The sequence below is a fragment of the Lampetra fluviatilis genome, chromosome 14 (assembly GCF_964198595.1).
Source record: "Lampetra fluviatilis chromosome 14, kcLamFluv1.1, whole genome shotgun sequence".
NCBI classification, from domain to species: domain Eukaryota; kingdom Metazoa; phylum Chordata; class Hyperoartia; order Petromyzontiformes; family Petromyzontidae; genus Lampetra; species Lampetra fluviatilis.
The window spans coordinates 342,500-368,933 of record NC_136288.1 but is presented as its reverse complement, the minus strand read 5'-3'; the positions used below and the strand labels follow the sequence as shown (position 1 = coordinate 368,933).

The following is a 26,434-nucleotide window of genomic DNA, read 5'->3' as shown; positions in this document are numbered from 1 at the left end:
ACTCTGGTGCAGGTTAGTGAAGGGGGAAACCCAGGCCCCAGGGCCGGATTAAGGTTCCTGTAGGCCCTAGACACTTGTGTTTCGTAGGCCTTCATTGATAGCTTTCTATAGTTTGTACTACTGCCCATGTTACTACCGCCGCTGCCACTTGCTTGATTGTGCGAAAAACACCATTTGAAGACGTTATTTGCTCATTTTGCAATGAATTTTTTTTCCTAAAAGTTTACCTCCGGTGTTAATTTCTCTCACCTTATGGAAAAAAAAGATTGACATTGACATGCATAAACACTGTGCCTATCCTTGCCTTATAAACATATTTATTCAAGATAACTTGGTAAAAAAATGTTTATCATACAATAAAAAACGGGGCCATTTTTTTTCCGTAAGCCCTTAGTTTCCATAGGCGATAGGCATGGTGCCTACCATACTTATTGGATAATCCGGCCCTGCCAGGCCCGGTTCGGATATCTCTCGCAACTGACGTTAGCCGTGGCCAGTAATCAAAAAGGTAATGTGGCAATGATTATTTATATGTTATACAAAAAAAGCGGCATGTAAATGTAAATTATTGTGATTTGTCTCCTGATCAAATCTTTGCTGATGGATACCTGGGGCTACAGCAGCTGTGGCACAGCACTGTACACGATTTACCTGGCATAGTAGAGCTCAGCCTGGGGGTTGTTGCCTTCCCTGAGCACCTGCACGTCGTCGAAGAGGCACTGGATGAGATGCTCTGCCTCGCCCAGGCAATGGTCTGCCTCGGAGACGTGCCACGGAGGGTGACCTGTACTCACTCGCCGCAGGTCCTACATGCCAACAGACACGGCAGGCAGGCAGGAAGAGCGCATCGAAAACGTGCAGACACTCGCGCACACGCGCACAGGCACACCACGTCTGGGATTCCAAATAGAGTAGAACTCATCTTCCATAAGAGGTTTGGGGTTAGATCGCATAAATATAAATGTGCCATTAAACCCGCCACTTAGTTAGCTTTGTCACGTGAACAATTAGGTTTATTCTCCAACACGCCGGTGTGCTGTACGAGTAACGAATTGCCATATTTTGTTTACGTGACAATCCTTACTAATTGGCTGTGTTTGGTGGTGGCGGGTTTAATGACACATTTATATTAATATCTATCTAACCCAAAAACCTCTGTTATGGAAAATATTGGTGACGAAAGCCTACGTGTTAGAACTCATCTCATCCGCGACTCCTGATGTCAATGAGATTTGTAGGGTCGGCATTTTTAAAATGATTCCTATTATCCGTGATTTTTTTATGTCGCTGCTGATAAGAGGAGTTGCGTGTACAAATACATTCTATTGTCCGAGATATTTTCTTTTCACGGGGATGAATGGACAAAATTTGCAGATAACATTACAGATAATAGGACCCCACAACGTTTGTCTCATACGTGGCTACAGGATAAAATGAGCTCGACTTGTGGGTGTGTTTGCACGGCTTATTTGAATAAAATACAATTATTTTCAGCAGAGCAGCTCATCGGCTCTCCAAAATGGAATTGCAGTGTCATGTACTGGACATGCACCATTACTATTTGCGGAGTTTATTTTAGAAGAACCGTAATTGGATACGTTACGTCACATGTAGCATACTTTGAGTTTAAATGTACCATATATAAATTACTTTATTCAAGAAAGTATGAGGGATGCACAGTTTAAATCTTGAACCTGTTTAGAAAGATACATATTTTTGAAAGGACACTTTTATTTGTCTCATTGTTTTTACAAAATAGGTTTTAATTAGATACATGTCACTTATTAGTCCATGGCAACCCAGTAATACAGACTACGATGTCCAGGTTATCCTTCAAAGATTTTCAGAGCATGTCTTCTTCTGTCATATGGCAAGGTGAAATTACGCAACATTATACGTGTATATCAAGGACATCAAGCCATTGAATAGCCTGTGTGGAGGCTGCGTTGATCAGAGCAAGTACTATAATGTTACTTACAATGTATTAAGGCTGTGATAGCACAAAAAGGGTGATATATCTCAATTGTCAACACTCCCTACATAACTCTAACTATTAAATGTATCCTACATACTGTGGAGACCGATGGGGGTATTTTTTGTTAAGATTTACTGAACACGATAAATGAAAAATGAAACAAAGCACAGCTGCTCTTAATAATAATTAATGTTATTTATATCACGCTTTTCCCACGCTCAAATCACTGAACAGTTAAACATTTTAAATATTATTCAGACTAAAAAACATTTTAAGTGAAAAAAAAACAATGGCATAGGTATACTCTTTGGTTCTTTCGGTAAAGGCACGTAGATAGAAAGAAAAATAGATCACGACGTTTCGATCGCAACACTAGCAATCGTCATCAGGTGAGACAAACACAGAAGAATAACTGCTGAGGCTGGAGAAAGAGCTGCTGCAACAAGAGATTATATAGGCTTGAGGTGGGCTCAACCCAAGGGTAAGTGGGCGGAGCTAGAGATGGAATTTGCATGTAAATGTAAGAGGTTAGCATGTCCATGTGAGGCGGCTCCAGCAACAGCGGCTGTCCCAATGAGAAGATGAACATGTCAATGTCAGAGAACCGGGCAACAAGAACAAAAAAACGGGAAAAGCAACTACGAGGCAAATAAGATCTGCGGTGTTGGCCGCTCCACTGTGAGAGACCAGCATGTCAACGAGAGAGACACACAGGGAGAGAGAGAGAGATACACAGAGAGAGAGAGACACAAACACAGAGACACAACACAGAGAGACACAGAGAGAGAGAGAGACACACACAGGGAGACAACCGCTACACAGAGAGAGACACACACACAGAGACACACAGAGAGAGAGACACAGGGAGAGACACAAAGAGAGACACACACATAGAGACACATACAGAGAGAGAGACACACAGAGAGACACACAAACAGAGAGACACACACACAGAAACATCACAGCCAGTTAGTCTGTTTAAAAAAACGAGAGCTCCCTCCACATCGAGGGAAAGGGACAAAGGTATCTTTGTTAGTGAGACACTTAGCCCGTTAATGTAAATACATTTAACCTGGTAATGTACTCGGAGTCGGAAATAACTGCTGACATCAGCAGGTAGGATGGAAACATCACAGTCATAAGACTTTACCTGGTTAATAACGTCATTCCCATGATTGCTGTGTCTGTGTTTATATATCTGGATGGCTTCATGAACAAATCTCTGATGATCGCTGGTGGGTTTGCAGAGTACCTTCGTCTTGGAAATATCAATTTCGTGAGCCCACAGCATTAAAACAATGATCAGCAACGGCAGAGGTATTGGTCCTACAAGTCTTTCAGATAAGCCTTTTTGTTTGCGAACACGGTCTGAGACATGTCGTTTCGTTTCCCCAATGTAACTGCTACCGCAGACACAACTTAGTTTGTAGACACCAGGGTATTGCATGTCAGGAATGACATCCTTCACAGATTGGATCAAATCACGGATTTTGTGTACTGTGTTGAAACGAACCTGGATCTTGTGTTTGTTCAAGACTTTTGAAATATTTTTGGTAACCCCTATGTATGGCAAGGTGATGGTTCCGCAAAGCTGTCTCCCCATGGCTGGGGAGACAGCTTTGCAGATTGTGTGGTCAGGATATGCATTCATCCTTTGGGATTGGTGTATGTGCTCCAGCTCGCTGGCTAGGTGGTGCTGGTCGGAAATGCAACGGGCTCTATGGTGTAGTGTTTTGATGAGGGAATTCTTCTGTGCTGGATGGTGGTGGGAGTCGGGCTTTAGATAGGCAGAGCGTCCCAACGAGCCATCAGGTCTCTTCTCGATCAAACATCTAGGAATGGCAACTTGCCATCATTTTCCACTTCCATGGTGAATTTGATGACTGGGTAGATGGAATTGATGTGGTTAAAGAATTGGTTTAGTGCTGGCTGGCCATGTGGCCAGATGACGAACGTGTCATCTACGTATCTCTTCCACAAGGACATATGGTGGATGTCTGGATGGCATCTGTCTCAAATTTCTCCATGAAAACATTCACTACCACTGACGAGGGATAACCCATTGGAGTGACCTTCATCTTGTTTGTAGAATGTACCATTCCAGGTGAAGTAAGTGTTGGTAAGGCAGTGCCTCACCAAAGTTGGCACATCAGAATTCAGTCCCCTTTGGACCAAGTATTCAATGATTGCAATGGTGTGGATGAGGAAAGACAAAATCCCAAGAACATATAACAAGACCCTTGTTTGTAACAATACAGCACAAGGCGTATACAGTGTCTTACTCTGTGAAAATTGTAACTTATCTATACTGAAAAAATTATAAAACCTACATTAAAAATTTGCTACCAGCTGCACTAATATTCGGAATACTTTATTTAAGAATTAAATAAGCGAAGAAGATGATGGTACAGCCCTGCAATTACTTGCTCGTTGTCATTGCTCGCATAAGGGGCTTCACTGGAGAAAGCTCTGCTGGAGAGAGCCCCCTCTGGAGGATAACTCGGCCTTCTCTTCCACACTGACGAGACCTTTACCCTACCACACACGGCCCTTCCCATCGACCAACTGTGTGCCCATGAAAAAAAACTTGCCCATTGTTTTCAACTGCCGTGTAGAGAGATTGAACCGGCCACCTCTGGGTTGCAAGTCCAGTGTGCTAACCATTCCATTTCGGCAGCATCTATAATTTAATACAATTGTTTCTTAGTTTGATGGAGTTTTGTTTTTATACTGACGCAGTGTGTTTCCTTTGTGTGACAGGAAGCATATGCCTCGGTTGGCTTTAGGTGTCCGTACAGCGGCATCAGATAATGTACTATATTGCTTTTCGCACCAGTTATTGAGTCACGAGCAAGTGAAATTACTGAAATGTTTTACATCTCTTTTTTATTGAACTGTTGAACGAAGCCCCCCCCCCAACCCGTGTTAGTAACGGAGGGGGGGGGGGGTAGCATGGTGAGGGGGCACACTAACGGAGGGGAGAGCAGGGCTTGGGTTTGTAATAAAGGATTCTGCCACTGGGTCTGTCTCCGTTGTCCTTTATTGTGGTTCGTACAACTTTGCCCGCACGGCGTCTCGCTCAGAGTCTCCTCCGTCTCCCGCTCGGCAGCCCCACTGCTGCCGTCGCTCCCACAGACTTGCTGCTGGCTCCCGATGCAGCCCCGCTGCTGGCTTTCCACTCAGCCTCTCTGCCCCCGACCTGCAGCCCCACGGCTGCTCTCTATGCAGCCCCGCTGCTGCTCTCCGTCTCCTCCGTGCCCGGACACCGCTGGCCAATGGTGCCGAGTCCCGACCTGTGGCGATCACGCCACTTTCCACCTCCTGCCCTGCGTGGCCTCCTCCTGTATTCTCACACTCTCTCCCAGCCCTTCCGGTTCCTGCCCTTAAAAGCTCTCCCTTCTCCCCACGTGACCCAACTCCTCCCCCCTGTTACGTCATATCCGCGAGGCCGTTTACGCTCGCATTACAGGTTTTACACCACTTGAGGCACACAACACCAGGACATATTACAAAGAGGAAGAATACTTCGTAGTACTGGAAGATAGAGGAGAGTGCTGTCCCCTATACAGCCACCTCGTAAACAGGATGATCCTGGGAAGAAAATAAAAACACCAGGACAGGTGGCAACCCTTATGAGGACCACATCAGATTCCACAAGCTACTGATGGCTAAACATCAAACCAAGGTGGCCCAGGTTCAGAGCAAGTAAACTCTATGGCCGAATACATCGTACGTCTGAAAACCAATTTGAAGGCACCTCATTGATTTTTTCTTCGTGGGTGTCTCGAACCGAGCCCACTGTGTCACGAGGCAGACAGCAATATCACCAATCAAAATAGAGCCAACACGGGTTATTACAAAAGGGCTTTGCACTGTACTATATATATAGCAGGGGCGACACTGTGCCATTGTGTAAAATGGGCAGTACCCCAGTCAACGTGCAACGTTAAGCCAACATTGGGCTGTGGCTGGAACCGTTGGGGCAACGTTTGCCCAACGTTCCTTGTCGACTGGGACTCAGGTACATGTAAAACCTGCCGGCTTTGGTCGTTTACTTCTGAAAAATATATGCGAGAGGAATTTTTAGAGTACTCCATCATCTTTCCATGACTGTGACGGCCAATGCTGCTGTGTGCTCAGTTTCAGCGTTCCTTGTAGTTTTTCAGGGTTTGTAAATATTTTCTCAGATCGCAAAACGGCTCTAAAATATGCGACGTGATGCAACACGAAATGGGATTTCACATAGGGTCAGTGAAGAGGAGCAGCTGGATTGAGGGCAGTTGTGGCAATGCATTGCCTGGAATCCAGCACTGGAGGCTGAGGCGTTTGGGAGACCAAGTATGAAAAATAAGAATAGGTTTACCCTTCATGGCAATAAAACAGGTGTCAACGTGTTCAAACACCAAATAGATAACTTTTGCAAGGAATAGTCAAAAAGAGTAAACACTTCTTATTTTCATACCATGATATAGCCGCTTACCCCAAGCTACAAATGCTCTGATAGTGGCATTGTCTTTGTACTGTTCGCCTTTTGGCGTTCTCTGGTCTGACACTGATAGTGAGACTAGGCCATAAAGAAGGCTGTCTCTGGTGTAGGCTAATCCTTTTCAAAGACAATCTATATATATAAAATCGCAAATCTGTCTGTCTGTCTGTGTGTGTGTCTGTGTGTCGCCGGACCATACGCAGTTTCATTGGACGGCGGTTGCCCCTGGCAACGGGTAGCGACGCATTCGCTGCGGGGTGGATGCCATTTTTAATTCCCGTTAAAAATATGCGCACGCATTAACACGCGACTCTGAGGTAAATTCATCAAAGTTTCATGTCCTCTTCACTCCCCTCCCACCCCAATGTGTGCAATTACTATTATAGGGTCGGTAGATAATAAAATTATAGCGATTACACAGTATTATTGTAGCGCGGGGGGGGGGGGGGAACGGCACCCGTACCCAGCCTCAGCCGGATGGGCAATTTAGGCGCCGGAGGCTCTGCACGGTACTAGGCCTCGACACCCACCACGCGACTCTGAGGTAAATTCATCAAAGTTTCACGTCCTCTTCACTCCCCCCCCACCACAATGTGTGCAATTACTATTATAGGGTCGGTAGATAATAAAATTATAGCGATTACACAGCATTATTGTAGCGCGGGGGGGGGGGGGGTAACGGCCCCGGTACCCAGCCTCAGCCGGTTGGGCAATCTAGGCGAGGCCGGAGGCTCTGCACGGTACTAGGCCTCGACACCCCACCCGTGTCAAGCGACGACTTTGTGGTATAAACTCGATATACCCAGCGTTGCCCGGGGGGAAAATACATTTAAAATGTTATGAAAACTTTCAAACATTACATACCAATGAAAAAACAACTGTTTAATTACTTTTCAACCCGACGCGCCAAGAATCGATTCTTTAAATGTTGACTGTACAAATAGTCATTAAGCTGGGTGAGCATACTGCCAGTCTATATGTAGACTGTAGCCTGCTTATTACATTGGGTGAGTGTACTGCCAGACTATAATGTAGACCAGGGGTCCTCAAACTTTTTAAACAGGGGGCCAGTTCACTGTCCCTCAGACCGTTGGAGGGCCGGACTATAGTTTAAAAAAACTATGAACAAATTCCTATGCACACTGCATATATCTTATTTTGAAGTGAAGAAACAAAACGGGAACAAATACAATATTTAAAATGAAGAACAAGTAAAGTTAAATCAACAAACTTGCCAGTATTTCAATGGGAACTATGGGACTGCTTTTGGCTAATGAGATGGTCAATGTACGGTTCCATATTTGTCACTGCTAGTCGTAACAAGTGATGCAAGTGTGCATCCGTTAGTCTAGATCTGGTTGGAGATTTCAAATGTTTCATTCTGGAAAAAGTCTGTTCACAGACATAAGTGCTGCCAAAGATGGTTGTCATTTTGAGTGCATGGTTCCTGAGATGAGGATATGTCTCAGAGGGGAGAGATGCATAGAAATTATGAAGGCTGCTTGACTTGAATGCGTCTTTCAGAGAGTCACAATTCTGCAGTTCAGCCAGTTCCATTTGGTAAATTGTATCCACATTTTCAATGTCAATAGAAAATGGGTTACGGAAAAGCTGTATGTCCTGTTCATGGAGATGAAGCTCTTTAAATCTAAATTGGAACTCCTTTTGCAATTTTTCCAGTGAATCCACAACTGTTTTGTTTGGGAATTGCAACCAATGGTTTTTCCGCTAACAGATTTTGAGTTGTGGGGACATGGCAGAAGTTTTCCTCCTTAACTTGTTTGATGAGGAGGCCTAATTCGCCTAATTTTACTTCAAATGCTTTGACATGTGATTGCATATCACAGAGGAGCTTCCCCTTTCCTTGAAGTTGCACATTGAAACTGTTGAGTAGCTCTGTTACATCTGTCAGAAAGGCAAGGTGCCATTTCCATTCTGCATCATTGAGCTCTGGTACTTCTTTGTTTTTTGAAAGCAGAAAAGCTGTAATCTGTGGAAGTAAGTCATAGAAACGTTTCAAAACTCTCCCTCGACTCAGCCAACGGACTTCTTTGTGGTACAGAACATCTTCATAGTCAACATTTAGTTCAGACAGAAATTCCTGAAATTGTCTGTGGTTTAGTGCATGAGCTCTAATGAAGTTAACACAAGATACCACAATTTTCATAACAGAGTTCCACTTCAGTGATTTACTACACAGCGCTTGTTGGTGGATGAGGCAGTGTATGGCTATTGGATGAGAATGGTTATGTTTGTCCATCTCTTGGTTAATGCGAGCAATTACTCCTTTCTTAGACCCCACCATGCTAGGAGCACCATCAGTTGTCACACTGGCTAGTTTAGCCCAATTCAGCTCCAAACCATTCACAGTTTGGCAAACCTTTTCATAGATATCCTCTCCTGTAGTTGTTCCTTTGATGCTTTGCAGTGCAGCAAGCTCTTCTGTGACTTCGAAATAGCCATTCATCCCACGAATAAAAATTAGAAGTTGTGCAGAATCACGAACATCATTGATTTCGTCGAGTGCCAAGGAAAAATAGTAAAGTTTTTTTGTGGAGTTTTGCAAATGCTGATGCATATTGTCTCCCATTTCTTCAATCCTCCGTGTAATTGTAGGTCCTGAAAGACTCACTGTACTAAATAAATCGGCCTTCTCTGGACACATCTCTTTGGCAACAGAAATAAGGCATTCTTTAACAAATTCTCCCTCCACGAATGGTCTGCCATTGCACGCTATTAGCTTGGCAACTTGAAAACTTGCTCGCAGTGATGAAAAATTAGCTGCTTCTGCTTCACAAAAGTATTTTGCTGAGTTGTTAATGTATTTTTCAGTTTTAATATTTTATCTTTTCTCACTTCTCCGACCAAACAATCATATTTATCTTTATGTTGAGTTTCATAGTGTCGACGTAAATTGTATTCTTTGAACACATACACTATATTCTGGCATATCAGACACACAGCTCTTTCCTTGTACTGCATGAAAAAGTAATCATAAGTCCACTGTTCTTTGAATATCCTACACTCCGAGTAAATTTTTCTCTTTCTTGACATCAGTTTCCTAGGGAGTCAAAATTGCTATTAGTAAAATACCAATATATATACAGCGCTACAAAAACAATATACCAGCAATAACTTTGCCCACACAGAGACATACAGACTGCACTGCCCATCAATGCAGTCTGATTGGGGGAACTCCGCTTTTACCCCAGGCTCACACTGGTGCGGGTGCCATTAAAAAGTTAATTACACCTGCAGTTTTGTTCACAGATCGCAGTACATCCCCAGCACACAGGAATATCACTGGGAGTGGAGCCGAGGGGCAAGTGAGGGAGCTGAGGGAGGGAGAGCCAGTCAAGCGCAGCCAGGGGAGGGCTGGCAGCCTTAGACCTGGGGGGCAAGTCCAGTCAATTGGCCCATTGAACCATTCACCAGCGCAGCCCAATGAGTGCCCACCGCCGCAGCTCAATCAGTGCTCACCAGCGCAGCCAAATCAGTGCTCGCCACCGCAGCCCAATCAGTGCCCACCACCGCAGCCCAATGAGTGCTCACCAGCGCAGCCCAATTAGTGCTCACCAGCGCAGCCCAATTAGTGCTCACAAGCGCAGCCCAATTAGTGACCATGGGCCGGATAAATGTCCTCGGCGGGCCGCATGTGGCCCGCGGGCCGTAGTTTGAGGACCCCTGATGTAAACTGTAGCCTGGTTATTAAGCTGGGTGAGCGTACTGCCAGTCTATAATGTAGACTGTAGCCTGGTTATTAAGCTGGGTGGGTGTACTGGCAGTTTATAATGTCGACTGTAGCCTGGTTATTAAGTAAAGTTAGTCAATTTGTAACACGTAGGCTTTCGCGACCATTATTCATAAACAACGTTATTGGGTTTAGATCGCCTTATTTATTAATGTGTTGTAACCCTCCACCACCCGACACGGACAATCAGTAAAAAATTAACCCGTAAAAACAAAGTTTTTCACTATAAATCCTTTATATGCGTGGCGGCTAGAGTCCTCTCATCCTCTGGCTTGAGATGGCTGCCACCTATGGGTCAGATGATTGTCTGCTAGCATTAAGCAATTGGTAATTAAATATTTAAAAAAAATTCCCTAAACAGTGTAAAATTTTGGAAATGTTTTTTCACGAAAATTAATTGTCACGCACAACGAGTCTGTGTGCAAAATGTCAGCTCGATTGGATCACGGGAAGTGGGTTAAAACACGACTAAAAGATTTGCACGGTTGTAAGCAAGCAAGCAAGCACGCAAGCACGCAAGCAAGCAAGCAAGTGAACTTAATATAAAGGATTTTAAAATATATTCGCCTGTGGAGGACGCGGGGATCGATCCCGCGACCTTTGGCATGGGAAGCGAGGGCGCTACCAACTGCGCTACTCCGCCACGGCCTGTGGAGGGGTTACGCTCTGGGCTCTTACACGCTGACGTTCAGCCAAAGCCATGAATGCGTTCTATTTGAATATATGTCAAATATTTTTTTTTTGCCTAAAAAGTGTAAAATTTTGCGAATTTTTTTTCACGAACAATAATTGTCTGGCACAACAAGTCTGTGTGGAAAATGTCAGCTCGATTGGATCACGGGAAGTGGGTTAAAAAACGACCGAAAGATTTGCACGGTCCTAAGCAAGCAAGCAAGCACGCAAGCAAGCAAGCAAGCACGCGAACTTAATATAAAGGATTTAAAAAAGTGTCCCGTTGATAAAAGACTAATAGTTCACTGCTTTAGCCCACCGGTGTGTTCAAGCGTAAAACCACAACAATTACCATTTCTGATGAAAAAACAACTGTGTAATTACTTTTAAACCCGACGCGCCAAAAATCGATTCTTTAAATGTTGACTGTACAAATAGTCATTAAGCTGGGTGAGCGTACTGCCAGTCTATAATGTAGACTGTAGCCTGGTTATTAAGCTGGGTGGGTGTACTGGCAGTCTATAATGTAGACTGTAGCCTGGTTATTAAGTAAAGTTAGTCAATTTGTAACACGTAGGCTTTCGCGACCATTATTCATAAACAACGTTATTGGCTTTAGATCGCCTTATTTATTAATGTGTTCTAACCCTCCACCACCCGACACGGCCAATCATATAAAAGTGTCACGTTCATAAAAGACTAATAGTTCACTGCTTTAGCCCACCGGTGTGTTCAAGCGTTAAACCACAAGAATTACCATTTCTGATGAAAAAACAACTGTGTAATTAACAAATATATTTTTCACCCGGGCAACGCCGGATACTTCTGCTAGTGTAAATATAATCAAGAGCATGTTTGTTTGCATGTGGTTAGTGTAGACTTAATTCATTGCAAAAGGTGTATATTTGGCATCTGAACATGCCATACCTTGGCACGCCAGGAGTAGGCAGCACAGCGAGTGGACTAACCGCTAATCACCATCCGCTTCCACTTGTACGGGGATAGAGCGTTGCCCCCTCACTCGCGTGAGTTTTTATCTGGGTGCTCCGGTTAACTGATTGACCCACACATAATAGACATTTGTGAAAAAGAGCTTCAGAGCTCGTCGAATTCCTCCAGTCTAAGTAAAGATTCTGATTCTGGTACTCCCACACGTATAAACACTATTTAATTGGCTTAAAACATATTTTAGGAAGAAAAAAAATCAATGCACGGCCTTCCTGAAAGAGAGTCATATGACTCGGTGTGGCTCTCCTGGATAAATAAGTATGCATGCATTATTATATTAATGATAGAGAAAATATGAAAGTTAGAGACAATGTATTGACTGCTAAGAAGAGGGCAAGGCTAATGATGGAGGGAGGAACACGCCCAAGACTGACAAATGACGACAGCTTTGGTAGCCCTTCATCCAGCAGCGGATAGGTCGCAGTTGAGGAGGATGATGGGAGTCTAAATGCACCTGCATTATGGAAACGACCGAAAAAAGATAAACCACAGTAGAGTACATATGGATGCATTGATAGATATTAATAAACTGAAACTAAACAATATTTGATTTTACCAGGTAAAGTCCACTGAGCTATATCGATCTTGTTCAGAAGCGACTTGACCACAAATGATAGCTCAACAAAGAGGCTTATCACGTGGAAATGTATAGCAGCTAAACGCATGTTTCTAAATATGGAGGGAAAAACAGGACCTGGAGAAAAATCCACGTTTCCACGGCGAGAACATGGAAACTCCAAATATACAGGCGTCAGGGTCGAGATCGAACCTACGACCTCCTGTATACCAAGTGAAGTCATTGGGAGACATTTCAAACAGATTAGACAGTCAGATGAAAGAAAAAGTCTGAGCCTGGACATGAACAGTAGCAGGGAGCGGCCATCATAGACAGCCGGAGGGAAAGAATACACTTTTTTATATTTAAACTGCACATGCATTTATACAGTACATGCTTGCATAAAATATATAATTGCATATGCACACAAAGTAATTAACTGGCTTCGACAGACCAACAATATTAATACACACTATTTCCAGTAGTTGGATGATTTCAAAATTATTTCACATCCATATAGTGCAGTGCTGTGCATACAGGAAACATGACGTGGCAACGTGGTGATATTTTGACACTCGACTGGTAGGCGCACTGCGATGTGAATTGTACGCAGCGAGAGAAATGTCTCTGATATTTTCAGGATTATTTGATTTATGTTTTCATATTAAGCTGATTGTTTTTCTTCTTCTATAGAGCACACACAAACCATGGAAATTTTCATCTTAAGTTTGCCCATTGTGTCAAATACAATATACGAGAACTGTTGAACTGTATCACGTAAGACTCCATTTTAGATTCGCATAGCATTTACATGGACGGCCACACCTCAGGACGAGGTGCAAAAACAGCGAGGATATTTACTTTATAGAGAAGAAGTGTCACAGTTAGAGAGAAAAAAGTATGTCTTGAACCTGCACTTGAATGAACGTGGGGCATGACATAGTCTACAAGACATTCTTGCCGAAACACTAAAGTTTGCTTTGTGGGAAACGATTGGTCTCAGCTCGTCAAAAACGGAGCTGAACACTGGCGTGTATGCACACACACAAGATATCATGTGCAGTAATTTTCACAACGACCATTCCTCACGGACATTTATAACTCAGAAAAATGTAGAGCCTTCAAATGCGATGTGTGCTTGTAAGCGATAAAAAAATTAGATGGATATACACGTGCGTATTTTGTAAAAAAAAAAGGCTCTGCTAAGCATGAAGTTTTTTTGTCATGTGCAGAATTTGACAACTGCGTTGTGCTACCATGCCAGAAATGTGTTGGGGGCAGGCGAGTTAACACGCAGTGGCTGAATTTGTATGGTCACTGTGAATGGAATGTACATGGACCCCACTAATACTCTGCAACTGAATAGCATTCATAATTATCGTCTAGTGCCTCGACATAACACGCCTTAAGTGAAACGACTCATCCCACAGATATGCATCGGGTAGCTGCAGATATCACAACAAATCACATCAAAGACATACAAATAAACAAACAATAAAAAAAAATCCCACGGATTCTTACGCACACGATTCATTGAATATATTTCGAGCTTAAGAGTCGAAGGAGAATGTGAAAGTGTCAGCCCCGTGTTTGCTTACTCACGCCACTGATTTGGGGAAGGGACCTCCAAAACGCTCTACAAAGCCCCTCTAGGTTGGTATTAAGCCTATTCCTACACACTCTGACTACGTAATTATATAATACATACTAATTAATAAATGCATCAATACACCTCTAATGTACACAGGCTCCCCTCGCTTTTTGCGGGTTCCGTTTGTACGATTTCGCGTATATGTGGTTAACCGATTTCAACCCAAAATTCGATGTTGCGCCCTTTGAATTCGCTCACACGCGGCTATGGGGCGGTCCATAAATGACGTCACGCACCTAGGGGGGGGGGCAGACATTTGTGACGATGTGTGATGAGGGGTGATTTGAGAAATGTGACGTCACATCAAAATGCGCAACTTTAAATAAATATAGACAACACGTTCTACTTAATTAAATAGACTTTTTGATAAATGTTTTCTCCTACAACATCAGAGTGCAGCGGCACATTAAATACGCACTGCAATGACAATAGTTTAAAGCGATTTGAAGCATGTTTTTTTTTTGGGGGGGGGCAGAGCTTTGTGACGTCATATTTGAGGGGGCCTGACTTTTTGTGACGTCGTGTAACGAGGGGGGGGGTCAAAAATCGTCCAAAATCGCGTGACGTCATTTATGGACGGCCCCTATGCAGTGGGACGTGGGACAAAGTTGTTTGTGTCACCACCGTGCCGCGTTACTCAACGGGCAGCTGTCGCATGCGGTTTCGATTCGTGTTCCACTTTTTTTTGGAACGCTTCTACGCCCGCATATACAGCGAAGGGAGAAACCCCTACACGGGGTTACTCGTAGCAATGTGCGAAATGTGGACACATTTTGAAACGGGAGATCCGTGCGTGAATACGGCGTGGTTACTCGACTGCAATGATAGCATTTAGTCGCAGTCTCAAGGTGCACGCGCTGCAGGGCCGCACCCGCCAGTCGGCTTGCTAGTGTTATACGACTGTTTTGCTCGCCTAAGTGTACAACCAACACGTTAAATAGAGTCGTGACAGCGAGTGAATCTGGAAAAGAGATAAGGAATCGAAGCGATGTGCCGTGTGCTCGGTACAACAACAAAAACCCGGAGTTTTTACATTCTCGCAAAGTATTTTTTTGTCTCATTTGAGCCACCTGCTTTGACTGCCCCTTTGCAATGTCCACGCAGTTCTAATTCAGTAACTCGTGTGTCAACGAATGGCCATGTGAGAAGTTTTAATTAAAGTTACGGCACTGCTCCCTTTTTTTCAACGCTTTTACTGAACTTGATTTCTCTGTCAAATCTTGCAATCAAAATTTCGTCCACGTCCCATTGTCCAATCAATTCCACATTTTGCACACGTACTCAGATCCGGTGACAATGCATTCCTGTATTAAAATCGGCATCAAATTATCAATTAAATCGCTACTTTAAAGCAACTGACATTGTGTATGGATGCCTTATTATTTATATATCTTAGTGTGTAGGTCAAAAACGCCGCGGTCCCGAAACCCTCGAATCACCTCGCCCAGGAACCAGGCGCCACGTGTCTCAGGCGCGCCAGTTGTGAATAACCGCGTTGTTGTTTAAAACCTTTTTTAAGGAATTTATTACCTGGACATTCCCATCATATGGCACGCAAAACAAACACCACTCTCGCCTTGACTCAAGATGAGTAACATAAATACTGTATCTGCTTGAACTTCACAATCAATACACCCACATTGTAAAGTACTGTACTGCATGTCATATATTATGATAAGCAGGGGGCGACATGAGTCACCGGTGGCGATGAGATGAAATGTCGTAATTTGATTCAAGAGCGATTCTATGCGGCGTCTGTAAAGCTCACAGTGGTCCCATTTACATACAGCACACTGGATACGAAGCAAAGTAATACAACAATAAATACTCAAACAACCTTTACACGTGCGATCCTATGCATTCATTTTCATTTCTACGCATTCATTTAATCTCCTAGTTAAATAAAGGATATCGCCTAATCTTTAGCTTAAGAAACACTATTAACCGGTGAATCGATGCATTGTTACAGCACGCACATTAACCGACCTTCAGCACTAGCGAAGAGTAAGGGCCCATTGAGTAAGTCCGCAAACTCTGTCAAAACTTAACCCCTCCCCCCTCCCTGTACGCACGCGGACGTTTTAACCCCCCCCCCACCTGCATACATAGCTTGACGCACTCCCCCCCCCCCCCGCGAATCCTATAGAACAGCCGATATTACTGGTAGGAACCTCCTGGTTACTCCAGCCCACAGGGGATTATTGTGTCCGTCGTGCAGGGAGGGGCTAGGTGGGGGTGGGGCTGGGTGGGGAGGGTGGGAGGAGTGGGGCTGGGTGGGGAGGGGAAGGCGCTGGGTGGGGAGGGTGGGGCTGGGTGGGGGATGGGAGGGGTGGGGCTGGGTGGGGAGGGGCTGGTCACCCCGTGGTGCCCTTATAAAACTCAACGTTTAACCTACTCACGCCGGCTTGTGCCCGCCCTCACAGTCGGCCATATTTGCGGAATACACCACGCCGCCGTTGACCCTGGCCATTGACCGAGCAACCCAACGTTCCTACCAGCTCCCTCCGCAGGAATGTGTTTAATCCACGCAGAAACGATCAAGGATTTACTACTATAAGCCAAGAATGTGTGTCCCGCGTGGACGTCACTCCACATGAGGCCCACCCACCCCTTCATTAATATTCATGAGTGGGTGGATTTTTACACTAACACAGAGGAAGGTCGAGCAGAACTAAATAACGTATTACGCAAGTCGCTTCAAATATGGCGTTTCTTTACAGAAAGTGACGGTAAAAAATAAATATACGCAGCAGTGCTACATCCCTACGTGGCGTCACTGCAAAAGATCCCCCCCCCCGTCATTAATAATCATGAGCGGGTGAATCACAAGAACACGTAAATGTACATCATTAAATTTCGATTTAAAGCTTTCGTGACTGCAGGGATTCATCTTCTTGGTTCTTTCGGTAAAGTCACGTAGAAGGGAAGTAATAAAATAATAAAAATAAAACATAATAAAGTAATTCTCACGACGTTTCGGCCACAACGCAAGCAGCCGTCCTCAGGTGAAAACCAGGTCCGTCGAGGCGAGATTCATTCAGACTGTCGCCTCGACGGACCTGGTTTTCACCTGAGGACGGCTGCTTGCGTTGTGGCCGAAACGTCGTGAGAATAATTGTATTATGTTTTATTTTTATTATTTTATTACTTCCCTTCTACGTGGCTTTACCGAAAGAACCAAGAAGATGTACATCATTAATGTCAGCTTCCGTCCTAGGATGGGCAAACAAGCTAGTTTATAATATTAACGTGTTTAAGCCAACAGACTATCTAACTCATTTGAAGGCCAACGTAGACAAATTATTATCGAGGCTTCACCACCCCCCCACCCCGTTTCCTATGCGTAAATTGTCAGTAGACCCCCCCCCCCCATACTCAAGCGAACGCATTTGGGTTACCCCCCCTTGCTCCCTCCATGCGTACTAACTAAATGGATGCCCCCTATGGGCTTAAAAGCAAATGAGGTCAATGTCTCTCATTAATGTCATTGTTTAACTGGAAAAAATACCGTGTAATAAAATACAAACCTAAGCAACACCATCATTATTATCAACCTTATTGTCTTGACTCGCACTGCCTTGCTGATCATCGTGCCAGTCTTTCATAAAAGTAATGCATTGACAACAGAAATTGTGCTTGCAATGTGCTATCATATGGCAGAAAACAACACCATAAGTTATATTGCATATATACTGTACTTGATATTGTTAGGTCACGTGCAGTGGGGTAAAGTGTGGGTACTCCCACCTCTTCCAATACATCTGGAAGAATAGGCCAATTACCCTCTAGGGCAGTGGTTCTTAACCTTTAACTGCAGCCTGCACCTTTTTGGCAGAGGTGGGACAAAGTCATTGTTATGCAAGTCCAAGTCGAGTCGCAAGTCATCAAATTCATGACTCGAGTCTGACTCGAGTCCAAGTCACATGACTCGAGTCCACATCTCATAGGTGGGACAAAGTCATTGTTATGCAAGTCCAAGTCGAGTCGCAAGTCATCAAATTCATGACTCGAGTCTGACTCGAGTCCAAGTCACATGACTCGAGTCCACACCTCTGCTTTTTGGTTCTTAGAAAGGGTATCTCAAACCCCAGGGAGTGCATGCACACCAGGTGAAGAACCACTGCTTTAGAGGGACTCGATGGAGCTCCCTCGAGGAGAGGTTATTTCCCCGGCAGTGGCTTTGAGCGAGCAATTGCAGGCTGCACCTTTACCTTGTTCACATGCCTAATTGGTGAGATGTAAAACACCGTGCAGTTTAAATGTACTTCTCGCATTGAGAGAGAAGGAATAAACACAACTCAACACACTCGTCATCACCAAATACTTTCTCATATTGAGGCTCAACAAAACGCTGCCTTTGGTGGGAACCTCACACACATTCTAGGGTTTATGGATCACGTCGGTAACGCATTCTTGTTTTTTTGTTTTGCCAAGCAGCAGTGTTGGGGATCGGGGTGGTGACTCACGGCTTGGAGGAAGGTGTCTGCTTTTCGCAGACAGTCTTCACATTTTGCCAGCTCCTGCTGCATCGAGTTGCTGGCATCTTGCACAACACTGCCCCTGCACAGATAGTTGGTACATTTTAGTGTGTACGGACAGCGGTGCAGCCACTGTACTTTCATTCACTCAGAGGAAAGGTAAACCGAACGAAACAACAAAATATTGACGTACGGTGCGGTGCACACCAGTAAGGGTGCCGCTGAGTGTAAGGCACGGGTCTACCGAGTCCCTGACATCCCTCCCCCGACCACTGACAAATCTATAAACTGTCAAGTCAGATTATCACGTAGGCTTTAGGTTTACAGATTGTAAATGTTGTGGATTTTCTCTCCAACACACCGGTGTGCTGTACTACTAACGAATTGGCATGTTCTGTTCATATGACAACCCTTACTAATTTGGCTGTCGGGTGGTGGCGGGTTTAAAGACACATTTATATTTACGCGATCTAACCCCAAAAAAAACTATATTATGGATGTCAAAAGTCAGTTGCCTGCCCTTTCATTCAAGCATTAGATGTATGAATTTTTACAATCTTTTTTAATGTATCGGGTTGACATTTTCACGAGTGTAAAAAACATACATTCCTACAAACGTGATTGGATGTGTATAACGCAATCCTCTAGAATCGATGTTTGATGATGATGAATAATTAATGAAGTGATGCATCATGGGACTTCTGGTATGTTTCTGGTTGCTTCAAAAGCCACATGATTCAGTTATTTATTTTGTCAATTGTAGGGATGATAAAGAAACATTTGAATTTCATGCAGCAACATTTTTGCGGCTTTTGTAATCAAATCGTACAGTACAGTATGATAAAAAAAAGATTTGCTGGCTGGTTTCCTGGCTGGATTTCTGGCTGGCGTGCAAGTGCTCGGTGGTGAAATCACCACGCACATATGCGTGCTGAAGTCACACCCCCACTTCACCCACCGCGTATCCCGTGCAAATGTGCGGCCAATGCTATGATGTATATAATACAATTATGCGTAAATGTTACATTCATGTTTGTTAAAAGCATAATAAATAAGCAAGAACGTTTCATACCATACTAGAAAAAAAAGTTTTGCTGGCTGGCAGGACGTCACATCCCGATGGAGGAATGGACAGATGGACATGTCCAAAGGTCGCATAGGTTGTTTGTTTAGGAAATATATATATTTTTGTACGCACATGAAATACCTAGCAGTACTGCATCCGGTACACTGGAGAGACGTGTCCATGCTCATGCTGATTTTATCTGTCCAACTTGGCCGATTGTGTCTTCTCATGAAGAGCAATGGTCACAACCTCTGACCTATGACATTTGCTTGGAAACTTTGCAGAACTTGGGCATGTATTTTCAAGCAACTGTACCGTATATACTTGTCCTGTATAACGTGACATTAAATGTAAACAAATCAAATTTGTACCCCATGTAAAATCTAATGAAGGCACCTACAAAATTCATTTGTGATTTTTTGTTTGCATAAATTACATGTTTACAGTCATAAGATACTCAGTTTATCATTCCAAGTTGTGTGTTGGTGTATGGAATATGTGACTACAGTGATGTAATTATAATTTGTGATGGCATCAAAAGTCTAAATATTAGGTTATTGTAATAATTATTAAGTTTATTAATAGTAGTTTTACACTGTTGAGAAATGTTTGAATTTCAGAAACATCTGATTGCCTTAGCGTCTCCGAGTTCCTTTGCTGTTAGGAATTTGTCAAGATTCTGACATTATAATTGAGGTCAATGTGTGGAACACCCAATAGCCGTCCTATATTAGATCAATATAACTGTTACCTCATAACCATACTTATTTTCAAACTATTATCAGCGAGCAGTCTCAAGAACAGCCTTCACAGTATATGAGACAAAATAGTGTGATTTGATGCATTAAACGGGGATTTAATTTATAAATTTAAATTTGGGAGTTAAAAAAACCCACCATCATACTCCACAAAAAAGCCAACATCATTACTGAGTTGATATTACATTTTTTAAGTGACTGCAGCCTGCAGAAGTGATAAACACCCCTCCGTTAAATTTAATTAGCTCACCATAGCAATGCAACATGGCAGCAGAGTGGCAATCATCTTACAATCACCCAAACAGCCACATGCAAAGGGAAGACAGGAATTCCAGCCGATTAGTTGTAGGGCCATTGGTTACTATAAACACTCAAAAGGCGCACGGGCTCAGCAAAATGTGTTTATTTCAGTGACGCTTGGAAATGAATACGAGTTGAAGGCGCGCCCTACAATGTCTTGATTACGCCACTGTTGACGGACGGTCTCTCTAGGGCTAGAGAGACCGTTTAGGGCGGGGCTCTGCAACCTACGGCTCCGGAGCCGCATGTGGCTCTTTAAGGACTGCAGTGGGGCCTCTTCTTGTTATTTTGGTTGCTGACCCCTGACCACGGAAGTCCAGTTTACCATAGAAGTCCAGTTCACTATAGAAGTCAAGTTTACCATGGAAGTCCAGTTCACCATGGAAGTCCAGTTTACCATAGAAGTCCAGTTTACCATGGAAGTCCAGTTCACCATGGAAGTCCAGTTCACCATGGAAGTCCAGTTCACATAGAAGTCCAGTTCACCATGGACAGGGGTCGGCAAATTGCGGCTTCGGAGCCGTATGCGGCTCATTAAGGACCCTTTCGTGGCCTTATTAATTTCGAACCATCTCGTATTCACAAGCTCTTAATATATTGTGTTTTACCGAATTCGAAAAAAATGCTATTCGTGTTTGTTTGGTTGCTGACCCCTGGTTTTAGAGGGTATTTTGGTAGACTTTTACCATGCTGGTCTACAGGCGGGGGATATCCACACGACCCCATCAAACCATTAAGCCTGACAGCCTCAAACGGGTGCGTCGGGGGCCCGCGGGCCTCGCAATGGAGAACACTGGACCATGGTGTACAGTTCTCATTTACCTCTGGATTGCAAGTCCAGTGGCGCTAACCCTTCCACCGTGGCAGCATAACACGAGAATAATCAGCGCAGCCAATAATACAAGGCTATGGAAGATAATGGCCTTCTGATCTAAATGCAGTGAAAGCCAAAGGATTAGACATGTGCATGCATAAGACCACCGGCGGTTAGCCACAGCAGCAGTTGCCACATTCATCAAGTCTCCAACCATGATTACATTAAGTCCCCTTAAGCGATTTAATTAACCACATTAACCATGCATTAATCAATGCAAATGTGTGGTTACAATGTATATGCTGCAGAATTGCATAGTGCATACACCGCATGCTAAACTGATCTAAGGATGGGTTGTTTATGTTAATGTATGTATGTTGGATACATTCGTTATAAACATGAGGGCATTTTAACAAGTAGCTACAGTTGGCACTTAATAGAGACGCACCAACAATGCAATCATGTCAACTCCCCCATGTACATTGAAGAAACATAAAAGCTAAAAAAATAATGTACACAAGTGTATTGTTTATATCATACGCGTTTGTTTGTTTTTCACTCACATTACGGGCCAATGCGTCCATAATTCTTATCCAGCAGTGGATCGACCATGGCTGATGAAGACGATGTTTAATTAATGTATACAATATACTTCGCCGGATATACTTAAAATCAAGTGGTTGACTTAAAACCAAGTGGTTTTGTATAAACATATGCAATGCCAACAATCGTGACAAACTGCTTTGCATGAGCATCGGACATCATACATATACGGTGCTGTGTGTGTGTTGCTGCCCTATGTAACTGCAACTCTACGGTCCCAACTTGGCACGATAATCAGAATCTGTAGACTGCATGAATCCGATGAGCTATGAAGCTCTTCTTCACAGACGTTCAGTACAAACAGTACACAAACAACGATAGAAGTACAAACGAGAGAAAGGGTAAGCACGTCACTAAAATAAATATAAGTACAGGGTGGTTCGGATGTCTTGTGACCCCCATTTAATTATCTAGAACGTATTTTTTAAAGGTATATTTAATACAGAAATTACTATGCAATGACACAATAAATGCAGGGTGTCAATTAATTGCGGGTCACAAGACATCTGGACCACCGTGTACAAACTGCATTCAGCGCGTTAACGCGTGCCGATGTTTTTATCAACGTAAATCCGGCAAAGGCAGCAAACTCCACTCTGCCTCCCCTCTCTGTTCGGGGTCGCCCGCCCTTCAGACAGCACGAGACCTCGCACCGACAGCAGCACGATGCCCGCACGAGCAAACAGAGCAAAATAGTTCTCTAGCCGGAGCGCTCACAGCAGCGGAGGGTGGGAATGAGTGCTCGAAGTTACCTGTCAGTGACCCCGTTTGCGGGGTGCGAGAGCTGGTAGGTGTAGCCAGCCGTGGGTGGAATGATTCGTCCGCCCGTAGTTCCAAAACCCTTTTGGGGCAGCGAGTTCGCCTGTCGCTGCTGCTGCTGGCCTGCTGCCTTCCTCATGGCTCAGCTTTGGTTCCCCCCCTCCTCTCTTCTTCCCAAGCGACGTTTAGATCCACCAGAGACCAGGGCTTGTCCTTTTGTCTGGGGGCGAGTGGGTGTGGGTGGGTGGCGGACGAAACCTCCACCCTCCGACTTGGTTTGTTTTTGGTTTACGGAGAAGAAACACGAATGGTAAAAACGCAATGAAGTTTTCTTGTTTTTTTGTTTACACAACGAGCGATCGACGAATCCGGAAGAGCCGAGGCTCGGTGAAAACGCACGCAACTGCGTCTAATTTATGTCGGCAAAGGAAGAAGCCGCAAGTCGAGAGAGACGGAGGTGGGGGCGTGGAGAGACGCCCTCACTTTGGCTGCAACGACCAGTTGAGAGTAAGGAAGGAGTGGCGTTGTCGTCACACAGCACACACAGCGCTCGCTATCTCTGCCTTGCTCGCGTAAGCAAGGTCGGGGAGGGATGGGGGTGTGGCGGTGGAGAGGGGGCGGTGGGGTTCGGACTCCAGGCAACCGCATACCGGGGCAGGTAATGTAACGTGAGCCGGAGTCTGCCTGCGGCGGTGACTCTGGGGCTGGGGGACCCCGCCTACCGGAGCTGCTCCAACAAGCCCCGCGTGCGTGCACGCCGAGTGGCCGGGTTGGGCGTTGGGGTTTTTTTTGAAGATGTGTTCCCTCCCTTCACAGCCTCACCCCCGTCTCTCTCTCCCATGTACTAACCCCCACCCACCACTCACCCATCCACGCTCCCACCACCCCCTTCAAACCACCACCTCTCCCCATCCCCACCCGTGACCTCGCCCCTGAGCCACCGCCTCTGCCGCCCACAATCTCGCCCCCCCCCCACCAAACTCCCAGCCATCTCGCCAGTGAGTCACGAATGTCCACTCCACTTCTACGCACACCACTCACGCCCATCCTGCCCCCCCCCCCCTTTGCCGCCCCTCCCTTGCTACGCCACCGTCTCAGACCCCAGCGCCCAACCTACTCACCACCCACATTCCAAGCTTCTTCCCTTTACCTGTCCCTACCTACCTCACCTTTTTCGCCAAACCACCACACTATGATGGTGGTCCAGATGTCTTGTGACCCGCACCCCCCCCCCCCCCCCATTTAGTTCTCTAAAACTTTATATTTTAAAAGTAAGATTTATTTATTTTTAAATATGCAAAGGTGAAAAACATTGTTGGGTTCAATTAATTGGGGGTCAGGAGACATCTGGACCACCCTGTACAGCAAAGACAAAGATTCCACGCATAGCTTTAGCAGACTGTTGGGGAAAGTGCTGTTAGCGAGCACCTATTAAGGCTGACAAGGCACACGAGGGGGTGAGTGGTCAGCACCACGCCCGGCCGTATTTGTCTCACCCACCCATGCGCTACATTACATTGGCACGCAACCCTCCATCCCTCCTCAAAACCACCGTCTCATAACCTTGGCTCAATATCAATTCACTCACCCTCCCATCTTCCCACACCAGGCCACCATTTCCCCCTCCCTGCTTCAACCGCCCAGCTGTTGCCCCCCCCCGAACCATCTGCTCCCACGCCACCCTTTGCACACAAATCATCCGTCGTCTTCATAACTGATTTTTTTTTCTTTCCCGAAGCCCGTTCGAACCCAAAAGGGTGGAATCGTCCACCTCCAAGTTGCCTCGGTGTGGCGCCGACGTGAAGGATGTATTAGCCTTGCAGCTAGCTCCCTCTGCTTGTGTCGCCACGTTCTGCAGATTATAAACACTCCTTCGGGATTGCTCGGGATCTGAGTGGCACGACGCCAGATATAATCATTATATGCATCCAGTGGCATTGTTAATGACAAGACTGTGAATGTACGTGATATAATTGATTGTGACTGTACTCACTAGCTTCGGTGTTAGTTTATCAATGAACGTGTGCTGATGAGTCATTAGGAGTTGCCGTCAGTACTGAACTATTTAAAAATGATTTCACCAGTTAAAGCTCACTGAGCTGTATAACTCTTTTTCAGAAGAGACTTGGCCACAAACGATAGCTCAACGATGCGACTTAACATGTGGAACTGTATATCAGGCAAAATACTCGAAAAGCATGTTTTATAAATGTGTAGGGGGGGAAACGGAGAAAATCCATGGGGTGAGAGAACATGCATACTTCAAATATACAACAGCCGTCAAGGTCGGGATCGAACCCACGAACTTCTTGTATACCAGGCGAGGTCGTCAACATCTTGCACCGGTGGTTGTGGCAAGAGAGCAACGTCAGGCAGCAGCAGCAGCAGCAAATGCTTATGACATGACAAGTTTAAACAGACAATCGCGATTTTAAACATAGCATTATAATGGAATGAAATAGAAGATCAGTGAAATCACTTGTGCGAGGAAATGAATGAACACATTAGACGATGAGTCTGAAATGAATGCACTCAAACATTTGAAATCAAGTGAAAACACATTAATCTTCTGAAGTGAGAAAACCCACAGAAGTGGTGGGTTACGTTGAAACCTGTTAGCTTGTAATGCGGCTATGCAAAGTCTATTCTTTATAGCAATCGCATGTGTAGTTAGAATTGTTTAATCATTTATACATCTCACGTTAACACGTAAACATTGTCCTCTCGTGCCAGATTTTGAGGGACTTAGTTGACCCTCCAAAGTATGTCCCCGCGACTTAGCTTTCTGATTTGACCATTCTATTACATTTCAAATACTGATGAAGGGAGACACCTGATGATTGATAAGCACGACCCAAGTGAGTACAGGGTGGTCCAGATGTCGTGTGACCACTAATTAATTGACCCCTAACATTTGTGTTTCCCGGCATATTAATTTACGTATTAAATAAACCTTACTTTAAAAGACAGAATGAATCGGGGGTCACGAGACACCTGGACCAACCTGGAGAGAGCGCTGAACCAAATAAAGTTAGACTCGGATTCAATTCATTATCTCACGATCTCAACATAACGTGGAACATTTCACAATCATGAGGCGTATGCAGTATGAAGCAACTTAAGTTGTATTAATATGTACAATGCTAGGTGACGTGGAATTGGAGTTTGGAAAAAATTGGATCAGAGCTTGTTATGCCATTCACCAGGCCTGCTTACAGAAGACGCGTTGTTACATTTGATGCAGACTGCAAGCAACTGCAAAGCTGCTTTGGAATAAAACATCCAGTCCTTGCTGAAAAACCTCTAGCTTATGTAGACGTTTGCATGTCTACATATTATTCATACATATGTAGTGAGTTCCAGGGAGACTGACGACGGAGTGGAGGCACACTCTTTTATTAAACTCAAGGGCAGTAACAATACTTGAAGGGGTAACGGCCCCTTCACCCGTACTAGATGGGAAAACACCCCTAGAACTATTTCCCCTGTCCTATTCCCAGTCCTCCTCTAATAGTGCTATGGGAGGCTATCTGATCTGGCCCTGGTAAAGCACGGAT

The 26,434-nt window shown here is 44.6% G+C and overlaps 1 protein-coding gene across 3 annotated transcripts in view; it reads right to left on the bottom strand.

The window, feature by feature from the left end:
- Window positions 1–23,616, bottom strand: part of LOC144935785 (uncharacterized) — a 129,824-nt gene extending 106,208 nt beyond the window's left edge. For all 3 annotated transcript variants that reach the window (XM_078862531.1, XM_078862532.1, XM_078862533.1), the window contains exons 1-3: window positions 22,871–23,616; window positions 18,566–18,659; window positions 652–806 (exon numbers count right to left, since the gene is read on the bottom strand). In XM_078862531.1, coding sequence (XP_078718657.1) covers window positions 652–806; window positions 18,566–18,659; window positions 22,871–23,016 — 395 coding nt within the window. In that variant the 5' untranslated portion in view covers window positions 23,017–23,616. The remainder of the gene's footprint in view (window positions 1–651; window positions 807–18,565; window positions 18,660–22,870) is intronic.
- Window positions 23,617–26,434: the final 2,818 nt, after the last annotated feature.